Source organism: Oncorhynchus kisutch, linkage group LG3, assembly GCF_002021735.2.
Source record: "Oncorhynchus kisutch isolate 150728-3 linkage group LG3, Okis_V2, whole genome shotgun sequence".
NCBI lineage: Eukaryota > Metazoa > Chordata > Actinopteri > Salmoniformes > Salmonidae > Oncorhynchus > Oncorhynchus kisutch.
In genome coordinates, this window is record NC_034176.2 from 27,317,891 (window position 1) to 27,345,183 (window position 27,293).

The 27,293-nt window shown below is 41.0% G+C and overlaps 1 protein-coding gene across 3 annotated transcripts in view; it reads left to right on the forward strand.

The window, feature by feature from the left end:
* LOC109879339 (mitoferrin-1-like) overlaps positions 1-25,539 on the forward strand; it is a 28,203-nt gene extending 2,664 nt beyond the window's left edge. For 2 of the 3 annotated variants that reach the window (XM_020471513.2, XM_020471521.2), the window contains 3 exons: positions 19,234-19,462; positions 19,684-19,740; positions 19,874-25,539. In XM_020471513.2, coding sequence (XP_020327102.1) covers positions 19,234-19,462; positions 19,684-19,740; positions 19,874-20,406 — 819 coding nt within the window. In that variant the 3' untranslated portion in view covers positions 20,407-25,539. Of the gene's footprint in view, positions 1-18,535; positions 18,650-19,233; positions 19,463-19,683; positions 19,741-19,873 lie in introns of all 3 variants that reach the window. The other variant, XM_020471527.2, reaches the window with a different exon arrangement.
* Positions 25,540-27,293: the final 1,754 nt, after the last annotated feature.

The window sequence follows — 27,293 nt, forward strand, 5'->3', positions numbered from 1 at the left end:
TACAAGTTAATTAGCAAACAGTTTGTGTCAGCCATGGGATGCACTCATGAAATGCATTTACACACATGCTATGAGCACATAGTTAGTCATGATTCTCCCCAATTTCGTGGTATCCAATTGGTAGTTAGTCTTGTCCCATCGCTGCAACTCCCGTATGGACTCAGTAAAGGCGACGGTCCAGAGCACTGCAGCCTCCAAAACACGACCCGCCAAGCTGCACTGCTTCTTGACACAATGCCTGCTTAACGCGGAAGCCAGCTGCATCAATGTTTCGGAGGAAACACCGTGCACCTGGCGACCGTGTCAGTGTGCATGCGCCCGGTCCGTCACAGGAGTCGCTTGAACGCAATGGGACGAGGACATCCCGGCCGGCCTAACCCTCTCCTATCCCAGATGATGCTGGGCCAATTGTGCGCTCCCTCATGGATCTCCTGGTCGTGGCCGGCTGTGACACAGCCTGGATTCGAACCAGAATCTGTAGTGACACAGCTAGCACTGCATTGCAGTGCCTTAGACCGCTGCACCACTCGGTAGGCATTAGTCATGACTTTTAATGTAATAGAAACAAAACACATAGATATCCCCAGCAATCTGAAGACTATGTTCTGGTCTCCCAGTTTTATCATGGTAGGTTGACCTTTTAACTCCTACAGTGTGTGAGGTTTCTCAGGCTTCTAAAGTTGGCTTGCTACTGATGAAGTCACTCCCTTCTGAACAACTAAAGCAGCTGTGTCGCACAGAAACAGGGATTCCCTGCCCCATGTCTAAACTACAACCTCCATACAGTGTAAAAGAACAGAATGTCTTATGCTTCCCATTGAGCCCAGATAAATTTAGCTCCTTCCAGACCTGCTTTTCTCTCCTGCCCAAAACAAGCAGGATGAGCTGGTGTGATTTTTTTCTTCTCCACTGCCAAATGGGTCCCCCCCCCCCCTTGCCAGTAGGAAGGTTGAACGTTATTTTATTTTTTTACAAAAATATTGTGTAATAAAGAGTTCATTGAGAAAATGTGAGTTTCAGTTGGATGTATTGGAGATTACTTTACAGTCAGCCTAACCCTAGATCCTGGTAGAATATATTTACTAATAGTTTTATTACTCTGTGTCATCTCCAAAGGGTGTTTTTTTTTTAAATATATATTTTTATCTACTTCTTGTTATGAAGTATGTCTTAAGCCAATCAGGAATGCATTTCCTGTTGGTAAACTAAGATCGGTGGCAGTAGAACAATGCAAACAAATTACTCATTGTGTGTTATGCAGCAGATTTATTTTATTTATGTTATACAGTTGGCCTAAATGAGTTATTACATTGTTGGAGATTTTACATTAGTTGCTTGTTGGACAAGGTGAGAAAATAAACCAAATGACGTAAGGTCACCAAGTTTGTCTAATATTCAATCAATAGGATAGTTTCCTGGTTCTTTGGCACTGCACAGCCAGAAAGAGTAGCCATTTTAATAGCCTGAGGCATTGTACCGTCACTGTGAGACCCGCCAATCAGGATAAAGCTAGCTCTGTTTTGTCAAGTGGACTGAGTGAGTGCAGACGGAGGCAGGCAAAGTCTCTCTGCAAGGCTGAGCCCAGAAGTACCAAATGAGCCTAGAGTATCAAAAAGTAAGATGTTTGACAGCAAAGTCTCATTCTGTACTCTTCCTTCACCACTTTGTGATTGCTCAATTTTGTATGTCTCACTTCATTAGTGCTTAAGAGGGAAGAGGACACTTTACTAATAACTTAAAGTAGGCTCCGAAAGAGGATGTCCAGCACCCGGGCAGAGGTCCAACATGTATCAGTATTACAGATCTGAGATCACACTAATCACTGATCTGGCTTTCAAGTCTCTTTAAAAATATCCTTTTGGTTATATTTTTTTCCCCATAACCATGCATAATGCACATTCACTAATAATGGCTAATGCCTTGATCACACCGATAGCGTCATTGCGCAAGATGGTACACAGCATCATCTGGATATGTGTGCAGCAAAAGTTCAACATTCACCTTCCGCCATTTCTGTCAAGCCGTCTAAGCATACAGTTTGGCACATGTTTGATAAATCCAACGTATGCACCACACAGGACGCACTGCAACTGCCTCTGCAACGCAAATGCAGCGTTCCATTGGAAATGAATGTACTTCGGGTGTACCAAAATGCAATTATGCTGTCGGTGTGATTGAGGCAAACTTCTTGTAGCAGGCATTATAGAAAATTAACACATCTCATAAACAATCTCTCAAGCACAAGCCTATGTGCTAGTGAGTAGCAACATAGGCCCAATCTTTAAATTTCAAGTTTAGCCAACTTGTATCTATTTGCTAGCTAACAGGGTAGAACAGTTGAATTGTTATGCACACACCCTTCTGTCCATCTCCGACTGTTTAAACCGCATGTTAGCCTGTCCACTTTGTTCAGATGATGAAATCAAGGAGCCTACTCCTTTTCTCAAAATGAGAACAAGTTGCCAATTCCTTATAATTTTGTTTTATGCTTATTGCATCAAAACACACACTTGACAGTCTTTGGCAAATAAATGCTGCTGGCTGTACATGGTACAACAAACTGAATTTATTTTCCATAATCAATGTTCATTGATACCTCCCCTCTTTTTTACTAGTGTCTGCACGCAATTTGAGTTGAGACATACACTTTTTAACTTCTCTATTACAGTTAAATGTGTTTCTGTGTCCATATGACTGATTCTGTTGGACCAAACCTCAAATGCGAATAGCAAGTTGTCAGAGAGTAGGAAGTGATCTTTGTTGTTGTGACTGCCATGGCGAGGGGCTTGATGTATTCAATTGGAAGGTGCTCCCAGCCTACAGTCATTGCACGCAGCACAGAAGGAGCGAAATAGACGAGACCAGAAAGACATGAGAACAGGCGGACCTAAATGCTCATAAAACTGAAAATAAAAAAGACATTGATTCTTGCGATACAGGCATTTGAAATATTCCGCAAAAACATTTAAATTCAAAACATCGTCCAGCCTTACATCAGAATAATTTTTATTCGCCAAGTCCATTTATACACCGTGGTGGAAAAAGTACCCAATTGTCATATTTGAGTTAAAGTAAAGATGCCTTCATGGAAATTGACTCAAAAAAAAGGGAGTCACCCTGTAAAATACCACTTGAGTAAAAGTCTAAAAGTATTTGGTTTTAAATATACTTATGTATCAAAAGTAAATGGCATTGCTAAAATGTACTTAAGTATAAAAAGCAGCACCATTTTTATTTTATTTACGGATAGCCAGGGGCACACTCCAATACTCAAACATCATTTACAAACTAAGCATGTGTGTTTTGAGTCCTTCAGATCAGAGGCCGTACGAGGTGTTCTCTTGGTAAGTGCATGAATTGGACCAATTTCCTGTACTGCTAAGCTTTCAAAATGTAACGAGTACTTTTGGGTGTCAGGTAAAATGTGAGTTAAAAAGTACAATGTAGCAATGTAGTAAAGTAAAAGTTGCCAAAAATATAAATAGTAAAGTACATAAACATCTACTTAAGTATTACTTTAAAGTATTTTTTTTACTTAAGTACTTTACACCACGGCATAAACACACACAGAATTTGCCTTAGTGAGAAGATACTGCCTAGTGTTTTGACTTCGATACCAGGTTTAGTATCATAATACCGTCACAATACTCAATACCAAAACGATACAAAAACAATACCACAAAAAAAAGACGTATTTAGCAAAAGTCACAGAATGGCACTTGATCCAGACAGATATAAACTCAGCTACTGCGCTGTAAAATCATTGGGCATCATTACATTTGAACATAATTTACATAATCTTAAAACAGCCATGTAGGCATTGAGTCAATTGAACAATGGTATAATAATAATAATCTAAATACAAAACAACAATGGTAATAATTTATTTGAATGGTAAATCTCTGTTGATAAACTGGGTAAATCCAAATGTAGCCTAAGTCTATTCACAATACAGGTCAATGCATATTATTCAATAGGAGTGTGTGTGAATGAGTTATTGAGCTTGTTTTGGCTAAGTTCATGGGGATACCGATGAGAAACAATGCCTTCCATTTAGGATTTATTTTCTCATAGCAGCTGCTAACATATTTTATTTGTACTGATTTTAAAAACATTTGCATAGAAGAAGCAATCTCTTTTCTAAAAGAGTGCACGGTGTCTTTAAGAAATGAATGACTTCATTGCCAGTTGGGTCACATGCATTGGCGTACTGTTATGTTCAGCTGGTAACTGTTTTCTTTCATTCATTCGTCCGGTGGTCAATCCAAGAGTGTTAAAACAGTCTGGACAAACTATCCTGTCTTTGTTGAAATTGTTAACAATAGATTTGTATGGATTGTTAAACTTTGAAATCAATGGTTTTTGTTTGGCATACATTTTATTTAAAAAAATAATTTAAAAAAGTCAAAGTATAATTTTGGTACTGTGGAATTTCCCTCAGGGTCTCCACTGGCAGATGGAGTCTGATACTTTCAACTTGGGTAAATTTGTGCTCTAGGATTGTGTTGAAGGCTGAGCTAAAGTCCACAAACAATATCCTTACATATGTCCTTGGGTTGTCGAGGTAGTGAAGGCCCATGTTGTCCGTAAAACAATGTTTTATATAGACCCCCCCCCCCCCCCCCCCCCCCCCAACCTAAATATGATGGACTTGCCGTGAATTCTGAAACATTTTAGGGCAGGCTACTCTCCCAAAAAATATTACAGTACTTACAGTGGTTAGTTTTATTCCTCGTGTGCTTTTGTTCTACTTGACTTTTTTTGTTGATAGCACTACTGATATTCATTACTGCATTATTGGGAACGAGCAAGCAAAGGCATTCCACTGTACTTGTGCATGTGACAATAAAAACTTGAAACTTGATACAAAGGCCTACTTCAATGTAAAAGATCAGCTGTTTAATTTTGACTGTATACCAGTATTATAAACCGCCCTGCCTATGATATTGCAAAGGCTGTATGTATTTCAGGTTATCTATTTACTAGGCTAATAGGTCCAATTTAAATGAGAGATGCCCATGGTAATTTGTTGTATGGCTCCTACAGGAATATGAACCCAATCACGGCCAGAAAAGGTGAGGAATATATTCTGCAGTGGTTATGAATCAAAAATAGATAGGAAAAAGATTCCTATGTCTAATTATATGATTCTTATGTGTATTTTAGATTCTAAAAATAATAATTAAAAAGCATGAGCTGGCGCACAACCATAGAAACGTATTTAGTGTAGAGTTGCTGACTAATGGTGAATAAACTGTAAGCTATAAAAACAGAGTCATAAACTCCCAGTGATTTATTGGGTAAAACACCAACGTTTCGGCATCACTGTGCCTTCAGTGTAATGTCATGAATGCTTAAAACGGGTTATGTGGACAAAACAGTGCAATTGGTGAAACCAATGAAAATAGTGAGGGTTGTCTTGTCATAATTATTAGGTTGATTAGAATTAATTGTGAAACTGTTAAAAGACAATAGTTTAAAGGATATTGAATATATTAGGCCATTGTTAGCATAAGATTAGCATAAACTTTTTTTCAAACATTTCACAGATATTTAATTGTTTCCAATTTTTTTTGTTTTTTTTGTGTGAATTTTACCCCTTTTTCTCCCCAATTTCGTGGTATCCAATTGTTGTAGGACCTCCCGGTCGCGGCCGGTTACGACAGAGCCTGGGCGCGAACCCAGGGACTCTGATGGCACAGCTGGCGCTGCAGTACAGCGCCCTTAACCACTGCGCCACCCGGGAGGCCCGAATTGTTTCCAATTTCATTACCAAATATCAAATCATATAGTTAATTATAATAAACACACAGAAATATGAGCCTTTGGTCATTGATATGGTAAAATTCGTAAAACTAATTTAGAAAACAAAACATTTATTCTTTCAGTGAAATATGGAACCGTTCTGTATTTTATCGAACTGGTGGCAACCCTAAATCTAAATATCGATGTTACATTGCATAACCTTCAATGTTATGTCATAATTATGTACAATTCTGGCAAATTACAGTCTTTGTTAGGAAGAAACACAGTTCGCAACGAGTCAAGCGGCCCAAACTGTTGCATATACCCTGACTCTGCTTGCACTGAACCCAAGAGAAGTGAGACAATTTCCCTACTTAATATTGCCTGCTAACATGAATTTATTTGAACTAGATATGCAGGTTTAAAAATATATAGTTCTGTGTATTGATTTTAATAAAGGCATTGATGTTTATGGTGAGGTACATTTGTGCAACGAATGTGCTTTTTTCGCAAATGCGCTTTTGTTAAATCATCACCGTTTGGCAAATTGAATTAGGCTGTGATTTGATGATAAATTAACAGGCACCGCATTGATTATATGCAACGCTGCCTACCACCGCTCAGTCAGACTTCTCTATCAAATCATAGACTTAATTATAACATAATAACACACAGAAAAATAGCCTTTGGTCATTAATATGGTCGGATCCGGAAACTATCATCTCGAAAACGAGACGTTTATTCCTTCAGTGAAATACGGAACCGTTCTGTATTTTATCTAAGGGGTGGCATCCATTAGTGTAAATATTCCTGTTACATTACACAACCTTCAATGTTATGTCATAAAATTCTGGCAAATTAGGCAGCCCAAACTGTTGCAAATACACTGTCTCTGCGTGCAATGAACGCAAGTGAAGTGACAATTTCACCTGGTTAATATTGCCTGCTAACCTGGATTTCTTTTAGCAAGATGTGCATGTTCAAAATATATACTTCTGTGTATTGATTTTAAGAAAGGCATTGATGTTCCTGGTTAGGTACACATTGGAGCAACGATACGCACCACATCGATTATATGCAATGCAGGACACGCTAGATAATATCTAGTAATATCATCAACCATGTGTAGTTAACTAGTGATTGATTGTTTTTTATAAGCTAAGTTTAATGCTAGCTAGCAACTTACCTTGGCTTACTGCATTCGCGTTACAGGCAGTCTCCTCGTGGAGTGCAATGAGAGGCAGGTGGTTAGAGCGTTGGACTAGTTAACTGTAAGGTTGCAAGATTGAATCCCCCGAGCTGACAAGGTGAAAATCTGTCGTTCTGCCTCTGAACGAGGCAGTTAACCCACCGTTCATAGGTCATCATTGAAAATAAGAATGTGTTCTTAACTGATTTGCCTAGTTAAATAAAGGTGTAAAAAAATCGGCATTTGTCTCATGAGACAGTTTCATCATAGCTCTTGATGGTTTTTGCCACTGTACGAGGAAAAGCTTTCAAAGTTCTTGAAGTTTTCCGGATTGACGGATCTTCATGTTTTAAAGTAATGATGGACCGTCGTTTCTCTTTGCTTATTTGAGCTGTTTAGCCCTATTTGGTATAAGACCATCTTCTTCTGTGAACCACCTGTCACCACAACTGTTAATTGAAATCCATTTTTAAATGTAACCTTTATTTAACTAGGCAAGTCGGTTAAGAACAAATTCTTATTTACAATGACGTCATCTCTGGGATTCGATCCAGCAACCTTTTGGTTACTTGCCCAACGCGCTAACCACTAGGCTACCTGCCGCATTCCAGATGACTACGTCATGAAGCTGGTTGAGAGAATGCCAAGAGTGTGCAAAGCTGTCATCAAAGCAAGGGGTAGCTACTTTGAAGAATCTCAAATCTCAAAAGTGTATTTTGATTTGTTTACCACTTTTTTGTTTTGTTTTTTGGTTACTACATAATTCCATATATTTCATAGTTGTGATGTCTTCACTATTCTACAATGTAGAAAATATTACATAAAGAAAAACCCTTGAATGAGTAGGTCTCAACTTTTGAATGGTACTGTACATAAACGCATATCTTTTAAAATGTATTCTTCTTAATTTTTCCGCTAACCCTACCAGCCCCTTAATTGGAGTAAACTAATGAACAACAACATTTAGGCTTCTACTTCCAGCTTATACATACTATATACACATTACGGACATAATCTATTTTATAGTTTGTTTGTTTTTAGTCCTGTCCTTCCTCTCCCATCTTTCTGATGTCCATCCAGTTTGATTTCTATTTGCCATATATTTTTAACTGTGCTGATTCACAAAGGTTCTGAACCTATAAACATTTTACAGACACAGAATATTTAACATTTTATGTTGTAATTAGTCCCACCCTTCAGCTCCTCTAGTAGTAGGATCTCAATGTTCGATATCCTTGGTAGAGCAACATGCTCAATGCCTGTGTATTTGAGGGAGGAGATGGGATGGTTAGCTTCAACAAAGTGAGCTGCTACTGGTCAGCAGGAACTAAATGAATTGCAAACTCTGCTAAACAAAAGCTCTATCTCAAATTCACCATGCAGACTGATGATAGGAAAAAGTTTGCGGGGAGATGAGCACATTTTCTGGTGTACGCACATTTTGGAGTATATTATGTAAGTACGCACAGTTTATCAATGAGGTCCCAAGTGCTCAAAGGATTTCATGATGACCGAGGTGAGCGCTACAGGTCTGTAGTCAATCATGCTGGTCACCTTTTGTTTCCTCGGGACGGGGATGATGGTGGAGGATTTGAATAAGTCCGGGACAGTGCATAGTTCCAGAGACTGATTATGTCAGTGAAAAGAGGGGAAAGCTGGTCAGCACAGTGCTTTAGTGTAGCTGAAGAGATATGGTCTGAGCCTACAGCCTTCTTGCTGTTTTGCTCTTTTTTTGCGCTTGTTCACCTCCTGTTCTGTGGTGACGAAGGGGGAGGGTAGCCTGGGGTGGGAGGGAGGGGGTGTAGGATGGCAGGGGGTTTTCAGGGAAGTTAGTCCTGAAGGTGTTGTCAGTTGAGGGTCAAGATGGCTGAAAATACCATTGATTAAAAACAACCTGTAGTGCTCATTCAGCTTGTTTGGTAGTAGTGGGTCGTAGAGGAGTAGGTCAGATTTATTGATATCATGAGATAATCCCATGAAGCTGTCCTGTGTGGTGGTTTATCTCTAGAGCAAAACTGCTAAATAGATGGAATTACTTGAATTAGGAGGCTGAGATGATAGCATAATAAGGAGGGAGGTAAACTATAGACATGCAATTGGCCTATTGCTGGTAAATAAGGGACGAATCTTAACTCGCTCAAGGATTAGGTCTACTTTATTAAATAGTGAGCCACTTAAGAAAGAACAAGTAGGGTTGCACATTTTGGGGAATATTCAGTGGTGGAAACTTTCTTTGGGAATATATGGGTAATTAACTGAAATATATGCAAATTAATATTAATACCATTTTTTTAAATGTAGATGTTTTTTTGCATTGGATATATTTACCATATCATATGGAGACGGAAACATAAACCTGTAAATCATAAGTTGACATAATTGCAAATGATTAAATGATTCTAATAGAAATAAAGAACTATTTAGTTACGAATTGAACTGAATGAGTTGACCCTTCACATGACATGATTTCGCTGAACAGCGAAAGAAAGGGAATATTGAATGATCCCCAATGATCCATCGCATCTCCCAAAAACGTTTTCAACATACATCTGTAAAATGGTCTTTTCCCTGGAACTCCTCAATGTCCAGGTCTTGAACATCAGACTCTGAGGCCTCATCTTCACTGTCAGTTTCCATCCTGGTTGAGGATGGCTTGATGTCAGGCTCAAAACCCTAAAATTTGCCCGGTTGGCCACTGATTTTTCAACCCTTGTATTGGTCAGCCTGTTGTGTGTTTTGGTGTGTGTTCCCAAACAAGGACCAGTTGCGCTCTGAGGTGGCCGATGTTGGTGGGATTTGGAGGATGATGGAGGCAACAGGGGAAAGAGCCTCAGATCCACAAAGTCCCTTCCACCAGGTGGCTGTTGAGGTATGTTGGCATGACTGCCATATTGCATCTCCATCCCAAAGCCCTTGCTTAGAAGTGTACTTCGCCAGACTGCCAAGAACCTTGCCCTCATCCAGGCCAAGGTGGTGAGACACTGTAGTGATGACACCATAGGCCTGGTTGATCTTTACACCAGACAGGATGCTCTTGCCGGCATACTTGGGGTCCAACATGTACGCTGCAGCATTTATGGGCTCCAGGCAGAAGTCTTCACGCTTTTTTATGTATTTCAGAACTGCAGTTTCCTCCGCTTGGAGCAAAAGTGAAGTGGGCAGGGCAGTACGGATTTCTTCTCTTACATCAGACAGGATGGCATTGTCTTTCTCAATCTGTGTATTGGCTGCTGCTATAGGTTTCAGGCTGCTTACCACTCTCTCTCAAAATACATCATCCAGGAGGATCCTCTTGATGGGGCTGTCCATATCGGCAGACTGTGATATGGCCATTTCTTGGAGAGACTCCTTTCCCTCCACGAGACTGTCAAATATGATGACAACACCACCCGAACGGGTGTTGCTGGGAAGCTTCAATGTGGTACTCTTATTCTTCTCACTTTGCTTGGTGAGGTAGATTGCTGCTGACCCTTCACATACCTAACCATTTCCTTGGCTCTCTTGTAAAGTGTATCCATTGTGTTCAGTGCCATGATGTCCCTGAGGAGCAGATTCAATGCATGAGCAGCACAGCCAATGGGTGTGATGTGAGGGTAGGACTCCTCCACTTTAGACCAAGCAGCCTTCATGTTCGCAGCTCCTCTGCAATGTAGAGACTGGTGTGTCTGTTGTCCCTTGTGTCTGTGCTCTTGTGGAATACTGGTTGAGTGGTGGAGATTATGTTGTTAATTATTCCTTGCCGGCGAACATTCAACCACCCATCGGAGATGATTGCAATACAGTCTGCTTTCTCTATGATTTCCGTGACCTTCACTTGAACCCTGTTGAACTCTGCATCCAGAAAATGAGTAGATACACCCTTCCAACCAGATATGATTTATGCTGGTGGAAGAACATTTAGAAATCTCTTCCAATACACATAGCCTGTGAGCATCAGAGGTAAACCAGTTGCATACACAGCTCAAGCAAGACATCATCAGCATTTCTCTGACTACGTTCCGCCATTGAGTCAAAAACACTTCTGATTCCAGGAGGACCATGAGCTGTTGCTATCGATAAGGTGTCTGATTCATCCTTTTCACATTGACAAAAGTCCCTCCACTTCTATTCGATGGTTGCTTGTGAGCGCTGAGGGAACTTTATGCACTTGGCTAGATGATTCTGCATCTTTGTTGCATTCACATTTGATTTGGCACAGTATTTGCAAATATACACTGTTTTTCCTTCTACATTAGCTACAGTGAAATGTCTCCACTCACCAGATAGTGCCTGTGGCATTTTCCTGTAAAGATTAGAAAAACATTTGTAAAAATAACAAATACTATTCCATGTACAGATACAGTTGAAGTAGGACGTTTACGTACACTCAGTTTTTCACAATTCCTGACATTTCGTTCTAGTAAACAATCCCTGTCTTAGGTCAGTTAGGATCACCACTTTATTTTAAGAATGTTAAATGTCAGAATAATAGTTATTTTTTTCAGCTTTTATTTCTTTCATCACATTTAACATGAGTTTACATACACTCAATTAGTATTTGGTAGCATTGCCTTTGAATTTTAAATTTTTTGGTTCCGCTCGCAACATCCAGTGAAAGTGCAGCGAGCCAAATTCAAAAGTCGCATAATTAAAATTCCTCAAGCATATAAGTATTTTACACCATTTTAAATATACAATTATTGTTAATCCAGCCACAGTCTCTGATGTCAAAAAGGATTTACAGTGAAAGCACCACAAACGATTATGTTAGGTCACCACCAAGCCACAGAAAAACAAAGCTAATTTTCCAGTCAACGAGAGGAGTCACAAAAAGCACAAATGGAGAGAAAATGAATCGCTAACCTTTTAAAAAAATTTTTTAGCCCTTTTTCTCCCCAATTTTCATGTTATCCAATTGATTTTAGTAGCTACTATCTTGTCTCATCGCTACAACTCATGTACGGGCTCGGGAGAGACGAAGGTTGAAAGTCATGCGTCCTCCGATACACAACCCAACCAAGCCGCACTGCTTCTTAACACAGCGCGCATCCAACCCGGGAGCCAGCCGCACCAATGTGTCGGAGGAAACACCGTGCACCTGGCAGCCTTGGTTAGCGCGCACTGCGCCTGGCCCGCCACAGGAGTCGCTGGTGCGCGATGAGACAAGGATATCCCTACCGACCACGCCCTCCCGGACGACGCTAGGCCAATTGTGCGTCGCCCCACGGACCTCCCGGTCGCGGCCGGTAATGACAGAGCCCAGAGTCTCTGATGGCACAGCTTGCGCTGCAGTACAGAGCCCTTAACCACTGCGCCACCCGGGAGGCATGAATCACTAACCTTTGATCTTTATCAGATGACACTCATAGGACTTCATGTTACACAATACATGTATGTTTTGTTTAATAAAGTTCATATTTATATTTAAAAAATCTGAATTTACATTGGCACGTTACATTCAGTAGTTCTAAAACATGCTGTGATTGTGCAGAGAGCCACATCAAATTACAGAAATACTCCTAATAAACATTGATAGAGATATGACTATTATACATGGAACTTTAGATAAACTTCTCCTTAATGCAACTGCTGTGTCAGATTTTTTTTTTTTTACTTTACAGAGAAAGCAAACTATGCAATAATCTGAGTACAGCCTTTAGACAACAAAGCAGCCAAAAAGATACCCGCCATATTGGGCAGTCAACATCACTCAGAAATAGCATTTTAAATATTCACTTACCTTTGATGACCTTCATCAGAATGTTCTCCCAGGAATCCCAGTTCCACCATAAATGTTTGATAATGTTCATCAGTTATGTCCAAATATCTTCTTTTGTTAGGGTGTTTGGTAAACAAATCCAAAAGCGCATTCAGGTTGCGTCGGACGAAAAGTTCAAAAAGTTCCGTTACAGCCCGTAGGTTGGAATGTTTGTAAGTATGGAATCAATCTTTAGGATGTTTTTAACATAAATCTTAATTAATGTTCCAACCGGACAATTCCTTTGTCTGTACAAATGAAGTGTAAGTGCCAGACCGAGGCTGTGGCACTCTGCCAGACCACTCACTCAAAGAGCTCTTATGAGCCCCTCCTTTAGAGTAGAATCCTCAAAACAGGTTCTAAATACTGTTGACATCTAGTGGAAGCCTTGAACTGAAACATAACTAATATCCCACTGTATCTTCAATGGGGACTGAGTTGAAAAACTACAAACCTCAATATCCTACTTTCTGGTTGGATTTTTTTCTCAGGTTTTTGCCTGCCATATGAGTTCTGTTCTACTCAGACATCATTCAAACAGTTTTAGAAACTTCAGAGTGTTTTCTATCTATATGCATAGAAAATATTCTAGCTTTTACGGCTGAGTAGCAGGCAGCTTAATTTGGGCACGTTTTTCAACCAAGCTACCCAATACTGCCCCCTACCCCAAAGAAGTTAACTTGGGTCAAATGTTTCGGGTAGCCTTCCACAAGCTTCCCACAATAAGTTGGGTGAATTTTGGCCCATTCCTGATGACAGAGCTGGTATAACAGAGTCAGGTTTTTAGGCCTCCTTGCTCACACACACTTTTTCAGTTCTGCCCACAAGTGTTCTTTTGGATTGAGGTCGGGGCTTTGTGATGGCCACTCCAATACCTTGACTTTGTTGTCATTAAGCCATTTTGCCACAACTTTGGAAGTATGCTTGGGGTCATTGTCGATTTGGGAGACCCATTTGCAACCAAGCTTTACTTCCTGACTGATGTCTTGATGTTGCTTCAATATATCCACATAATTTTCCTGCCTTGTGATGCCATCTATTTTGTGAAGTGCACCCGTCCCTCTTGCAGCAAAACACCCCCACAACATGATGTTGCCACCACCGGGCTTCACAGTTGGGATGGTGTTATTCGACTTGCAAGCCTCCCCCTTTTCCTCCAAACACAATTATGGTCATTATGGCCAAACAGTTCTATTTTTGTTTCATCAGACCAGAGACCATTTCTCCAAAAAGTCCACATGTGCAGTTGCACACCGTAGTCGTTTTTTTTATTGCGGTCTTGGAGCAGTGGCTTCTTCCTTGCTGAGCGGCCTTTCAGGTATATTGACATAACCTGAAAAGCCGCCAATATAGGACTTGTTTTACTGTAGATACTTTTCTACATGTTTCCTCCAGCATCTTCACAAGGTCCTTTTGCTGCTGTTCTGGGATTGATTTGCACTTTTCGCACCAAAGTACGTTCATCTCTAGGGGACAGAACGCGTCTCCATCCTGAGCGGTATGACGGCTGCGTGGTCCCATGGTGTTTATACTGGCGTACTATTGTTAGTACAGATGAATGTGTTACCTTCAGGCGTTTGGAAATTGCTCCCAAGAATGAGCTAGACTTGTGGAGGCCTACAATTTTTTTTCTGAGGTCTTGGCTGATTTTCTTTTGATTTTCCCATGATGTCAAGCAAAGAGGCACTGAGTTTGAAGGTAGGCCTTGAAATACATCCACAGGTACACCTCCAATTGACATCAGTTCAATCAGAAGCTTCTAAAGCCATGACATCATTTTCTGGAATTTTCCAAGCTGTTTAATTAAAGGCATAGTCAACTTAACATATGTAAACAGTTTATAATAAGTGAAATCTGTCTGTAAACCATTTTTGGAAAATTGCTTGTGTCATGCACAAAGTAGATGTCCTAACCGACTTGCCAAAATTATAGTTTGTTCACAAAAAATGTATGGAGTGGTTGAGAAATGTGTTTTTAATAACTCCAACCTAAGTGTATGTAAACTTACGACTTCAACTGTAAATAGTGAAGCAGTTAGATTAAACATCTCTTTTGTTAGATAAATGTTTTAAAATTAAACATGTATGGAAACAGGTGAATTAACACTTCTCAGTTAGCACACTCAAGTAAGCTAAAACCCACATGGTAGCAAAAACTAACTAGCAGAAATGGTTAACAATTTAGAAATGAATTAAACACACTTTGCTGTAGGCTACTTTTTACCAGTTAACAAAAATCATGTATGTCATATAAATATATTCACCCCACCCAGTGTTGTAATCAAAACTTACCAGAAAGCATGTAATCCTTGGCCCAGACAGTGTACAGTAGCAGTCTGGGCTCAATAGCATCTCATTTGTGTGCAAGAGGGTTGCAATTCCATTGAATTTGGGATAATTCAAATGAAATATGCCACAAGACCTAGATTTGCTTTGTGTATCCCACAAAAAAAGTTTTACTGTTTATAAGCTAACTTTTTTGATGAATTTAAGCAAAATTCCCCAAAATCCCGGGCTTAACTTCCCATGGAAAATATCTGGAAATTTACCTTAAAGTTTCTGACCCTTTGCAACCCTAGCCGACAGACATGGTTTCCCTGTTTCTATCTCCTAGCCAACTTTTGCATTATTTTTATGTGTTATTTGCTCAGAACGTTTCTTGTATTATTACCTCCAGCCAACAATAACTTTTGGATATTAGATCGGCGGGCACTCACCAGAAATTCGAGCTGAAATTTGACCTGGATCCTTTATTTGAAATTCCTGAGGCAGCTCTATTTATCCTGGGGTCTGCACCAAGACGCTGGAGTAGAGGAAGAAGTAGGACTCAAGTCTCAGGCGGCGTGCATACCATCCACTGCTTCCGAGTATATTACTTGCTTACTTTCAGTCCCTGGATGATAAAGTAGACGAGCTCAGGGTGAGGATCTCCTTCCAGGGAGACATCAGGAACTGTTACATACTCTGTTTTACTGGATCATTGCTAATCTCCACTCCGGGATGGCTACAAGAGTCTCCCCCACCCTCCCTTAGGCACATCAGATCATGCCTCCAATCTGCTCCTCACCAGAGGAGAAACTTAAGAAGGAAGCTCCCGTGGTAAGGATGTTGTTTTCACTGTGACGATTACAACTAATCCAAACCAAAAACCGTGGTAGATGGCAGTTTTCGCTCAAAAAATGAAAGCACGAACCACCATATTTAACTATGGCAAGGTGACTGTGAACATCAGCGTGTACAAACAGACCAGCTGACATCAGTAAGGCAATCTGAGGCAAAGGGACAGTACAGGGACAAAGTAGAGTTGCAATTCAACATCTCAAACAAGATACGTATGTGGCAGGGACTCCAGACAATCACAGATTATAAAGGGAAAGCCAGCTACGTTGTGAAAACCGACAGCTCGCTCCCGGGAGCGCTAAATGCCTTTGCCCGCTTTGAGAGAAACAACATTGAGCCGCTGACGCAGGCCCTCAACGCTCACAAGGATTGTGTTCTCTCGTTCTGTGTCCGACGTGACTAAATCATTATAAGCATGTTAACCCCTGCAAGGCTGCCGGACATATTACATTTCTTCAAATCCCAGTCTGTTGTCCCACTTGCTTCAATATCTCCAACATTGTTCCTGTACCCAAGAAAGTGAAGGTAACTGAACTAAATGACTATCGCCCCGTAGCAGTCACTTCTTTCATCAGGAAGTGCCTTGAAAGGCAAGTTGGGGACCATATCACCACCACCTTACCCAACACCCTAGACCCACTACAATTCACATATAACCCCAACAGATCCACTGACAATGCAGTCGCCATTTCACTGCACACTCTCTTATCCCAACTGGACAAGATAAATACCTACTGTATGTAAGAATGCTGTTTATTGACTACAGCTCAGCCTTCAACAGCATAGTGCCCCCCAAGCTCATCACTAAGCTCAGGGCCCTGGATCTGAACACCTCCCTGTGCAACTGGGTCCAGGACTTCCTGACGGGCCGACCCCAAGTGGTGAAGGTAGGCAGAAACACCTCCGCCATGCTGATCCTCAACACTGCATGGCCACGCACATTCCAACTCAATCATTAAGTTTGCTGACGACAACAGTGGTGGGCCTGATTACCACAATGACTAGACAGCCTACAGGGAGGAGGTGATAACCCTGGCAGAGTGGTGCCAGGAAAATAAACTCTCCCCTCAACATCAACAAAATGAAGGAGCTGATCGTGGACTACAGGTGACAGTAGAGGGAGCACGCACCCCTCATCGACAGGGCCTCAGAGAGGGTCAAAAGCTTCAAGTTCCATCACTGATGGCCCCTTCACATAGACAGTGCATGAAGACAGTGCAACAGCGCCTCTTCAACAGGAGGCTGAAGAAATCGGTCTAACAGTGCATTCGGAAAGTGTTCAGACCCCTTGACTTGTTCTACATTTTGTTACATTACAGCCTTACTCTAAAATGTATTACATTGGTTTTTTTCTCATCAATCTACACAATTCAGGTTTTTAGAAATGATGTACATAAGTATTCAGATCGTTTGCTATGAGACTCCAAATTGAGCTTCCGATGCATCCCGTTTCCATTGATCATCCTTGATGTTTTTACAACCTGTGGTAAATATAATTGATTGGACATGATTTTGAAAGGCACACACCTGTCTATATAAGGTCCCACAGTTGGCAGTGCATGTCAGAGCAACAACCAAGCCATGAGGTCGAAGGAATTAGACAGTATTGTGTCAAGGCACTGAGCTGGGGAAGGGTACTAAAACATTTCTGCATCATTGAGGTCCCCAAGAGAGCAGTAACCTCCCATCATTCTTAAATGAAAGAAGTTTGGAAGCGCCAATACTCTTCCTAGAGCAATCTGGGGAGAAGGGCCTTGGTCAGGGAGGTGACCAAGAACCCAATGGTCACTCTGACAGAGCTTCAGAGTGCCTCTGTGGAGATGGTTGTCCTTCTGGAAGATTCTCCCATCTCTGCAGAGCTCCACCAATCATGCCTTTTATGGTGGCCAGACAGAATCAGCCCTCCAGTAAAATGCACACTACCGCCCGCATGGAGTTTGCCAAAAGGCACCTAAATACTCTGACCATGAGAAACAAGAATCTCTGGTCTGATGAAACCAAGATTAAACTCTTTGGCTTGAATGCCAAGCATCATGTATGGAGGAAACCTGGTTAATGTTGCATAGGCTTATGTTTTTTAAGTCATGTGGTAGATCTCTGCTTGCGTTTTGACTCAAAGTGATCTCGACTCAAAAGGTTGGTGACTACTGGTCTAGGGTGTCTGAGATGGTGGAGTTAATGTGCCATACCATCCTCTCAAAGCACTTCATAATTACAGAAGTGAGTGCTACAGGGTCATTGTGCCTTTTTAGAATGATTGGGGACAGGAATTTTGGTGGTCACAGGTTGAAAGTCACCGCATGCTCTGAGAACGCACCCTGGAATACTATCGAATACATCCGTAGACTCCGTACTGTTTCACATGATTCTTGCGTAGGTGGTTTGAGCCTGTTGTCGGGACCGGCCTGCGGCATATTTAGCAGAGGACGGTTTCCGGTTTCAAGCCGCAGCACCATACTACTTGTGAGACATAGAGAACTGATACTATATACTCATTGTTGGGTGGCGTGGGTGGCTTTTCACCATTTCTTTGGATTCCTCATGTCTAACTAATTGTTAGAAAAAGGTTTAGTCCAAATCGAATGTTGGGTGTAATTTATTAAATATATGAATCCTATAAATTAAAATGGACAATTTGGGTGCAATCAATTAGCAGATTTTTTAAATTTTTTATCAAATCATATTTCAACAAAATAAAGCTGCAGGAATGCTAATCTTATCTTTTTCTAACACAAACAATTTCAGAACTATTTGAGATGTGTCAATCCTCTTTCTTGTGCTCTTTGAGATGGAATGACCCATTGGAATCCCCCTTTCAAAGACTTTGATGAGATTGATGGAAGATGAGTAATATCACATGTAAGTAAAAGACAACTACAGAAGCTAGTCTTGAGGGTACATGCAGAATTCATTGTCTCCTTGGGGCAGAGTTCAACAATGTGTGTGATTCGTGTAGAGTTTTAGTTCAATTTGACACAAACTTAAACTAAGTTGGAGTCCCTCAAGCCTCCAGATGTATCTGAGGACATGTAATTGATATTGTATTGTTTGGGGAAAGGACGGAAACACAAGGCAATGTGTTGAGAAAGATAAATGGCCTGTCTTTTGGGCTGTCCTACATTTTAGGCCAAATAAAAACATTCTTTGTGCTGTCCAAATAACTTGGCATGGCAGGGTATAACAAAGAACTGCCACAGCCCCCCACCCTAGGCCTGGGACAGAAACGCACCAGGACATGAGTTCTGCCAAGAACAGACATTAACAGAAACATGGCAGGACATCAGATCACTAGAAAAACAATAACCTCAGAAACAGACAGCCCAGGTGAGTGTGTGTGTGTGGTGGTTTGACTACGGTCTTCAGTTTAGCTTTACCAGGTTGTATGAACCACATCCATGAGAAGCTAGGGTCTCTCACTTCAAATGACCCTCTTCTTTCTCCAGACCAGGATGCAGAGTTTGCAGCCAGACCCGAAGGCTCAGTACAGCAGCGTATACGAGGCCCTGAGAAGGATCATCCAAACGGAGGGCCTCCTCAGACCCTTGAGGGGCCTCAACATCACCATGCTGGGGGCTGGCCCTGCCCACGCCCTCTACTTTGCCTGCTACGAACGGGTCAAGTGCACACTCAGCGAAGTAATTCAGAATGGAGGCAACAGCCACATAGCAAATGGTACAGTTCTGTTTCCCTTGGAACTCTCATGTTTCACACTGACCACTGGAACATGGCACAGAAAGAAGTGAATTGTTTTGGTAGTTGTGATAAACGTACAGTATAAATAATTGGCTTGAGACAGTTGAGGTGAGAATTGATGTAGTATCACATGAAGTATTGTATGTTGATGGGTGTGAACATGTGCAGGCATGACTGACTGATGACTCTGTCCCAACTAGGACTGGCAGGCTGTGTGGCCACTGTGCTGCATGACGCAGTCATGAACCCAGCTGAAGGTAAGGCTTTGAAAGGGGGCATTGGGGTGTTAGATTTCTGTGACATTCTCAATTAGAAATGAATACAGAATATGAACCCCCTTTTCTTTGTACCCCTGTCTGTGTGACGATGCTGTCCTGCATGGTGTCTTAGTTGTGAAACAGCGGATGCAGATGTACAACTCTCCCTACCGGAACCTGTTGGACTGTGTTCGGACTATACGACATACTGAGGGGCTCGCAGCCTTCTACCGCAGCTACAGCACACAGCTGGCCATGAACATTCCCTTCCAGGCTGTCCACTTTATGACCTATGAACTGATGCAGGAGCGGCTCAACCCCCACAGACAGTACCACCCCGGCAGCCACATACTGTCTGGGGCTGCGGCGGGAGCTGTGTCGGCAGCGATAACCACCCCGCTGGATGTGTGTAAGACCCTGCTCAACACACAGGAGAACGTAGCGCTCAGCTCCATGCACATCAGTGGTCATCTCACAGGCATGGCCAATGCCTTCAGGACAGTGTACCGCTTTGGCGGCATGGCTGCCTTCTTCAAAGGGATCCAGGCCCGGGTCATATACCAGATGCCCTCCACTGCAATTGCCTGGTCAGTCTATGAGTTCTTTAAGTACTTCCTGACCAAGCAGCAGATGGAGGGAGAGGCTGGGACAGCAGGCCCAGTCTGAGGAAGGGCTGTGGACGGGTTCGACCATCCACCACACGTATTCTGGAAGCTCCTGGCTCTCCAATGGAATCCATGCCAAACGTCTCATCGTGTACGCAATGTCGTGTTCATAATTTATATATGTGTGCTGTTGTGTAATAATCTGTGTTTTCTCAAAGGGAAGTCACTGCAATGGAGGAAGTTTGAAAGACTTGCTGCGGGAGTGGTACACTGTGGCACTCCTTACCCTTCTTACGTACTCAGCAAGCCCTTCCATTGTACAGTGTTATTCATTAGAGGAGTGGAGGCTGTTACATGAACAGGAAATGCACAGAGATGGCTTGTCTTTCCATTAATGCAGAGAAAAGGGCATCTTCATATGGCAACAGGCCCTTTTCACAAATCACCTGTTCACTACGCGCACAACACTCCCAACTTTGTCTATCTAGTGATTGTGTTTGGCTGCATTCATACAGTATGTATACTGAACAAAGATATAAATGCAATTTCAACGATTTTACTGAGTTACAGTCCATATAAGGAAATCAATCAATTGAAAGAAATTCATTAGGCCCAAATCTATGGATTTCACATGACTGGGTAGGGGTGCAGCCATTGGTGGGCCTGGGAGGGCATAGGCCCACTCATTGGGGAGCCAACAAAAGGGCTTCATTACAGTCAGAAATACCACTGTTTCATCAGCTGTCCGGGTGGCTGGTCTCAGACAATGCTGCAGGTGAAGAAGCCAGATGTGGAGGTCCTGGGCTGGCATGGTTGCACGTGGTCTGCGTTTGTGAGGCCGGTTTGCGTACTGCCAAATTCTCTAAAACGTTGTTGGAGGCGGCTTATGTTAGAGACATTAACATGCAAATCTCTGGCAACAGCCCTGGTGCACATTTCTTCAGTCAGCATGCCAATTGCATGCTCCCTCAACTTTAGACATCTGTGGCATTGTGTTGTATGACCCTTTATTGTCCCCAGCACAATGTGCACCTGTTTTAATGATCATGCAGATTAATCAGCTTCTTGATATGCCACACCTGTCAGGTGGATGGATTATTTTAGCAAAGGAGAAATGTTCACTAACAGGGATGGAAAGAGATTTGTGCTTTTTCATGCATGGGGGAAAAAATGGGATGTTTTATTTCAGCTCATGTAACAGAGGACCAGCACTTTACATGTTGCGTTTATATTTTTGTTCAGTATAGATCTGATATGGGGAACACTTTTTTTAAATGTACTTTTCAGTGCTTGTATTTTATGGATTCAGAAGAGACGTGGCTTTTTGCTTGATTTTCTTTTCTTGTGTATTTATAAAGGACTGTTTGAACACATTCCTGAGTCTCGCTGCACAGTAAACACAGAACAATTGCGCTTTCAAAGTGCCTCTTTAGTAATGAAGTCCCCGCTACAAGCTAAGCTTTTTGTGTTGTGCAGGTCCTAAATAGAAATAGATTGGACTGATCATTATTTCCATGATCATAATCATTGTTTGCCATTAAAAGGTCTTATCATTCTGTGGTTTGAATCTCAAATGGTCATTTAAATGTTAACTCTGGAAGCCAGATTTGATCAATCATAGCAAGAAACCACCCGTGTCAAAACCAGATCTACTGAAATAGTACCATATTGTTATTTTTCCTTGGTCAGAAGGTTGTCATCATGCAATGTGGCTGTAGTCTGAACTGAACCTTTCAAGATTAGGGATATTTTCTATTCTGTGTTAGAAATTGGCTCAACCCCCAAATGTTGGATATTTTCACTTTAGATGGGTCTTCATTCAAACCTCCGTACTAGAGGTCGACCGATTGTGATTTTTCAACGCCGATACCGATTATTGGAGGACCATAAACGCCGATACCGATTTAATCGGGCGATTTTATTTATTTATTTATTTGTAATAATGACAATTACAACAATACTGAATGAACACTTATTTTAACTTAATATAATACATCAATAAAATCACTTTAGCCTCAAGTAAATAATGAAACATGTTCCATTTGGTTTAAATAATGCTAAAACAGTGGTGGAGAAGAAAGTAAAAGTGCAATATGTTCCATGTAAAATATGTGCCATGTAAGAAAGCTAACGTTTCAGTTCCTTACTCAGAACATGAGAACATATGAAAGCTGGTGGTTCCTTTTAACATGAGTCTTCAATATTCCCAGGTGAGAAGTTTTAGGTTGTAGTTATTATAGGACTATTTCCCTCTACCATTTGTATTTCATTAACCTTTGACTATTGGATGTTCTTATAGGCACTTTAGTATTGCCAGTGTAACAGTACAGCTTCCGTCCCTCTCCTCGCTCGAACCAGCAACACAACGACAATTACAGCGCGCTAACTAGCTAGCCATTTCACTTCGGTGCCTCATCACGGGAGTTGATAGGCTTGAAGTCATAAACAGCACAATGCTTGACGCACAACGAAAGAGCTGCTGGCAAAACGCACAAAAGTGCTGTTTGAATTAATGTTTACGCGCCTGCTTCTGCCTACCACCGCTCAGTCAGATAATTAGATACCTGTATGCTCAGTCAGATTATATGCAACACAGGACACACTAGATAATATCTAGTAATATCATCAACCATGTGTAGTTAACTAGTGATTGTTTATTATATGATAAGTTTAATGCTAACGAGCAACTTACCTTGGCTTACTGCATTCGCGTAACTCCTTGTGGGGTGTAGCGAGAGAGAGGCAGGTCGTTATTGCGTTGGAGTAGTTAAATTTGCAAGATTGAATCCCCCGAGCTGACAAGTTGAAAATCTGTCGTTCTGCCCCTGAACAAGGCAGTTAACCCACTGTTCCTAGGCCTTCATTGAAAATAAGAATGTGTTCTAAACTGAATTGCCTAGTTAAATAAAGGTGTAAAAAATAAATAATAATAATCGGCAAATCGGCGGCCAAAAATACCGATTTCCGATTGTTATGAAAACTTGAAATCGTCCCTAATTAATCGGCCATTCCGATTAATCGGTCGACCTCTACTCCGTACCTCCCATACTCAAGACTGCAGTAGTTTTAGTTTCAGTCATTTATTTTAACCACACGGCCTCCTTTTCCTGAGGGTACTGGAATCCCTCAACGTAACGGCCCAAATATTAGTCTTGTTTGAGCACGGTAGTAGGCCTATGCACTGGAATCACGCACAATGATCAAGAGTGTTAGTGTAAATTGTATAACAATCTTCTATGTTTAAGAGAATAAGCTTTTAAACAATATTTTTAGGCAAGCCCTTTAAGCATTGGATTCTGTCTGTGACAGTGAGACCAGTACTAATGGTTGACCAGATGAGCTGTTTGTTCTCTGGCATATTTTAGCCACGAACTGTGCTCTCCCTCTTCCCAGCATCTTGGCTCCGTGTTTTCTGCTCCAAGACGAGACATTTCTCCACACATTGCTGTAACCAAAAAGCTGCGAGATTTGTTTGTTTTTAAATAAATGCTTGTTTTATTTTCATTCACCAGTGAAGTATAAAGTTCTATGAGATCTCCAAAGATCACAGTCCCTCAAATGTAGGCTAATTCATTCCTTGTTAAAAAATCCTAAAGATAATGCATTGTTTGCTTCCACTCGCAAACCTGTATTTTTGAAGTTAGCGGTGAACCTACCTGTGAAATAATAATAAATTAAAGGACTGCTTATTGGCATAATCTCCAGCCAAAATATCTTTAGCATCTTTTTCTTTGGATTTCTTCATTAAAGCTTTTAATTTAGCTGTCTTGAGGCTTATTGCCTTATGTTTGAAAAGTATCTGTGGGTGCCTCAGCACTTTTATGAAGGGTAGCGATATGATAATTTCTTCTCCAAATGGACTGTATCTGTGGAGGCTGAAGTGTTTGGTGGTATGGGATATTTTAGTCTAAACTGGGACGACCAGGTAAACAGTGGTAGAGAGAAGTTGGCACAGTACATTACCATTTTAAAATGTAAATTGTCACTCTTAATTTGAGCCTTTTCTGTGTGTGTTTTATAGAATTACACCTGTTTTTGCTAACTATCACAGCTATTGTTTATGTAAATGTAAACAAATATGCAACACATTTAGGTTGATTTAAATTCAAGCTTTTTTACAACTATTGGACAGCTGAAGGTTCATTCATTTGATGTTAGTTTATGGCATATTGTTGGTTCATATGTTTGAAAAGTGAATTCAAGACTTGTCATGTATGATTCTGTACAAATCAAATGTTATTTGTGACATGCACCAAATACAACAGGTGTAGATCTTACTGTGAAATTCTTACTTACAAGCGCTTAACCAACAATGCAGTTCAACAAATGGAGTTAACTTTAGTTTATTTAGTAAACATTTTCTTCTTATTACTTTTTTTAAGTAACAAGAATATACCGGGATTTCTTATAAGCGTCCAGATTAGTGTCCTTCTCCTTGGAAGCGGCAGCTCAAGCCTTTTTAGCTCGGTGTGGATCTTGCCTGTTATCCAAATGCAGAACATGCCATTTCTGTTCTGACTTTTATTCAATTTGTATTAATCTTATGCTTAAATGCTTGTCATTCAGTTGATGGAATTCATTGCATTAAAAAGCACTCACCAGGTATTTTAACCCCTCTTCAATAACACTGCTCTTATACATTGTTAAATGTTTAGCAGGACTGATATTCTTTTTAAGAAATAGATGGGTTGGTTGATAATTCAAGATTGGAAACATTTGATTAACTAATATTGTTCACAGATTCAGTCTGAAGTACTTTTTTATTTTTTTGCTTCTGATGATAAAATATCCACAGAATATTACATTGCATTACAGCTCTGGAAATATAAGGAAATATACTTAAAGAAAAAACCTTGCTTAATTATCTAGCTTGTCTACCTTGACCGTAAGATCATTTCAACAATGTACGTTGTAAGTATTACTATGTATGCCACATTAAGTGATTTATATATTTCAATGGAGATTGGGAAATTAAAATCTTATCCAGGTATGTTCATAATGTAACATTGTTGCTGCTTTTTTTGCACACAACAAAATAAGGGGGGAAACTGGGATAATATGACTAGAGTGCCATCTACAGTACAATTTTAGATTTGAGGAAAAAAACACCATGCAAATGTTAAAATGAAGGTGGTTATGCTGCTACAGTATGTAACACTGGAGCTCAAATAAAATGCAAGTGGTCAATGCTGTGTTTATTGGATAAACCTATTACTTTGGTTGACAATGATGTAAAGGAGTATCACTGAGGGCGCAATCTTAAGTAAACTGATCAGTCTACCTTAAACTTTGTTGCATTAGAACCAATAGAGGGCACTATAGTTGTAAATTCATCTCATGGATAGCCTCCTTAATCCAGCCTGCACTCATGAGGGCACTGCTAGAGTTGTTGGCCTATATCCAAGATAGACCAGAGCTTGTCCTTTCCAAATTGAGTACCACTGTATGTGTCTTATCTTTATAACCTAGCGGTAAAACCCAGTAATGGTTACAATTGTTATTTCACCATTTTTCTGTTTGGGATTTTACTACTACTTCATATAAATGAAGTTTCATTTGTCACATGCGCTGAATACAACAGGTGTAGACCTTACTGTGAAATGCTTACTTACCAGCCCTTATTAACCAACAATGCAGATTTAAGAAAAATAAAGGTAAGAGATAATAACATAATTAAAGAGCAGCAGTAAATAACAATAGCAGGGCATACTGGCACCAGTATTGAGGCAAAATGTACCTGTAGGTAGAGTTATTATTAAGTTACTATGTATAGATAACAGAGTAGCAGCAGTGTAAAATGGGGGGGGGGGGGGTGTTCAGGAGTCATGGCTTGGAGTAGAAGCTGTTTAGAAGCCTCTTGGACCTAGACTTGGCGCTCCGGTACCGCTTGCCGTGTGGTAGCAGAGAGAACAAGAAACTCTTGAATGGGTAGGTGTTGTAAAACTTTTGACCGGAAGTGTAAATTCCTACTGTGCACATGATAAAATGCTATGTTAATTGTGTTGTACTACTGAATGAAACTGTGAGAGATTCACTCAGACCAGCCTTTGTGATTGAACTTACATTAACTACAGTACTTTAGTTGGCTGATTTGAGCAAACTTGTATGTAATATAACATTCTGGGGGGGGGGGGGGAGTCATGGCTTGGAGTAGAAGCTGTTTAGAAGCCTCTTGGACCTAGACTTGGCGCTCCGGTACCGCTTGCCGTGTGGTAGCAGAGAGAACAGTCAATGACTAGGGTGGCTGGAAAGTGTCAGCTCTACCCTTTAGTTCAGTGGGAATGTTGCCTGTAATCCATGGCTTCTGGTTGGGGTATGTACGTACAGTCACTGTGGGGATGACATCTTTGACGTACTTATTGATGTGGTGTACTCCTCAATGCCATCGGAAGAATCCCAGAACATATTCCAGTCTGTGCTAGCAAAACAGTCCTGTAGTTTAGCATCTGCTTCATCTGACCACTTTTATAGACCGAGTCACTGGTGCTTCCTGCTTTAATTTTTGCTTGTAAGCAGGAATCAGGAGGATATTCTTATGGTCAGATTTGTCAAATGGAGGGCAAGGGAGAGCTTTATACATGTATCTGTGTGTGGAGTAAAGGTGGTCTTGATTTTCTTTTCTCTCTGGTTGCGCATTTAACATGCTGATAGAAATGAGGTAAAACTGATTTAAGTTTCCCTGTACTGAAGTCCCCGGCCACTAGGAGCGCCGCCTCTGGATGAGCGTTTTCCTGTTTGCTTATGGCAGTATACAGCTCATTGAGTGCGGTTTTAGTGCCAGCCTCGGTCTGTGGTGGTATGTAGATAAAGATATACTGGCAAACTCTCTAGGTAGATAGTGTGGTCTACAGCTAGATAGTGTGGTCTAGAGATACTCAAAACCTTGAGACTTCCTCAGATATCGTGCACCAGTTGTTGTTTACATATATGCATAGCCCCCCCCTCGTG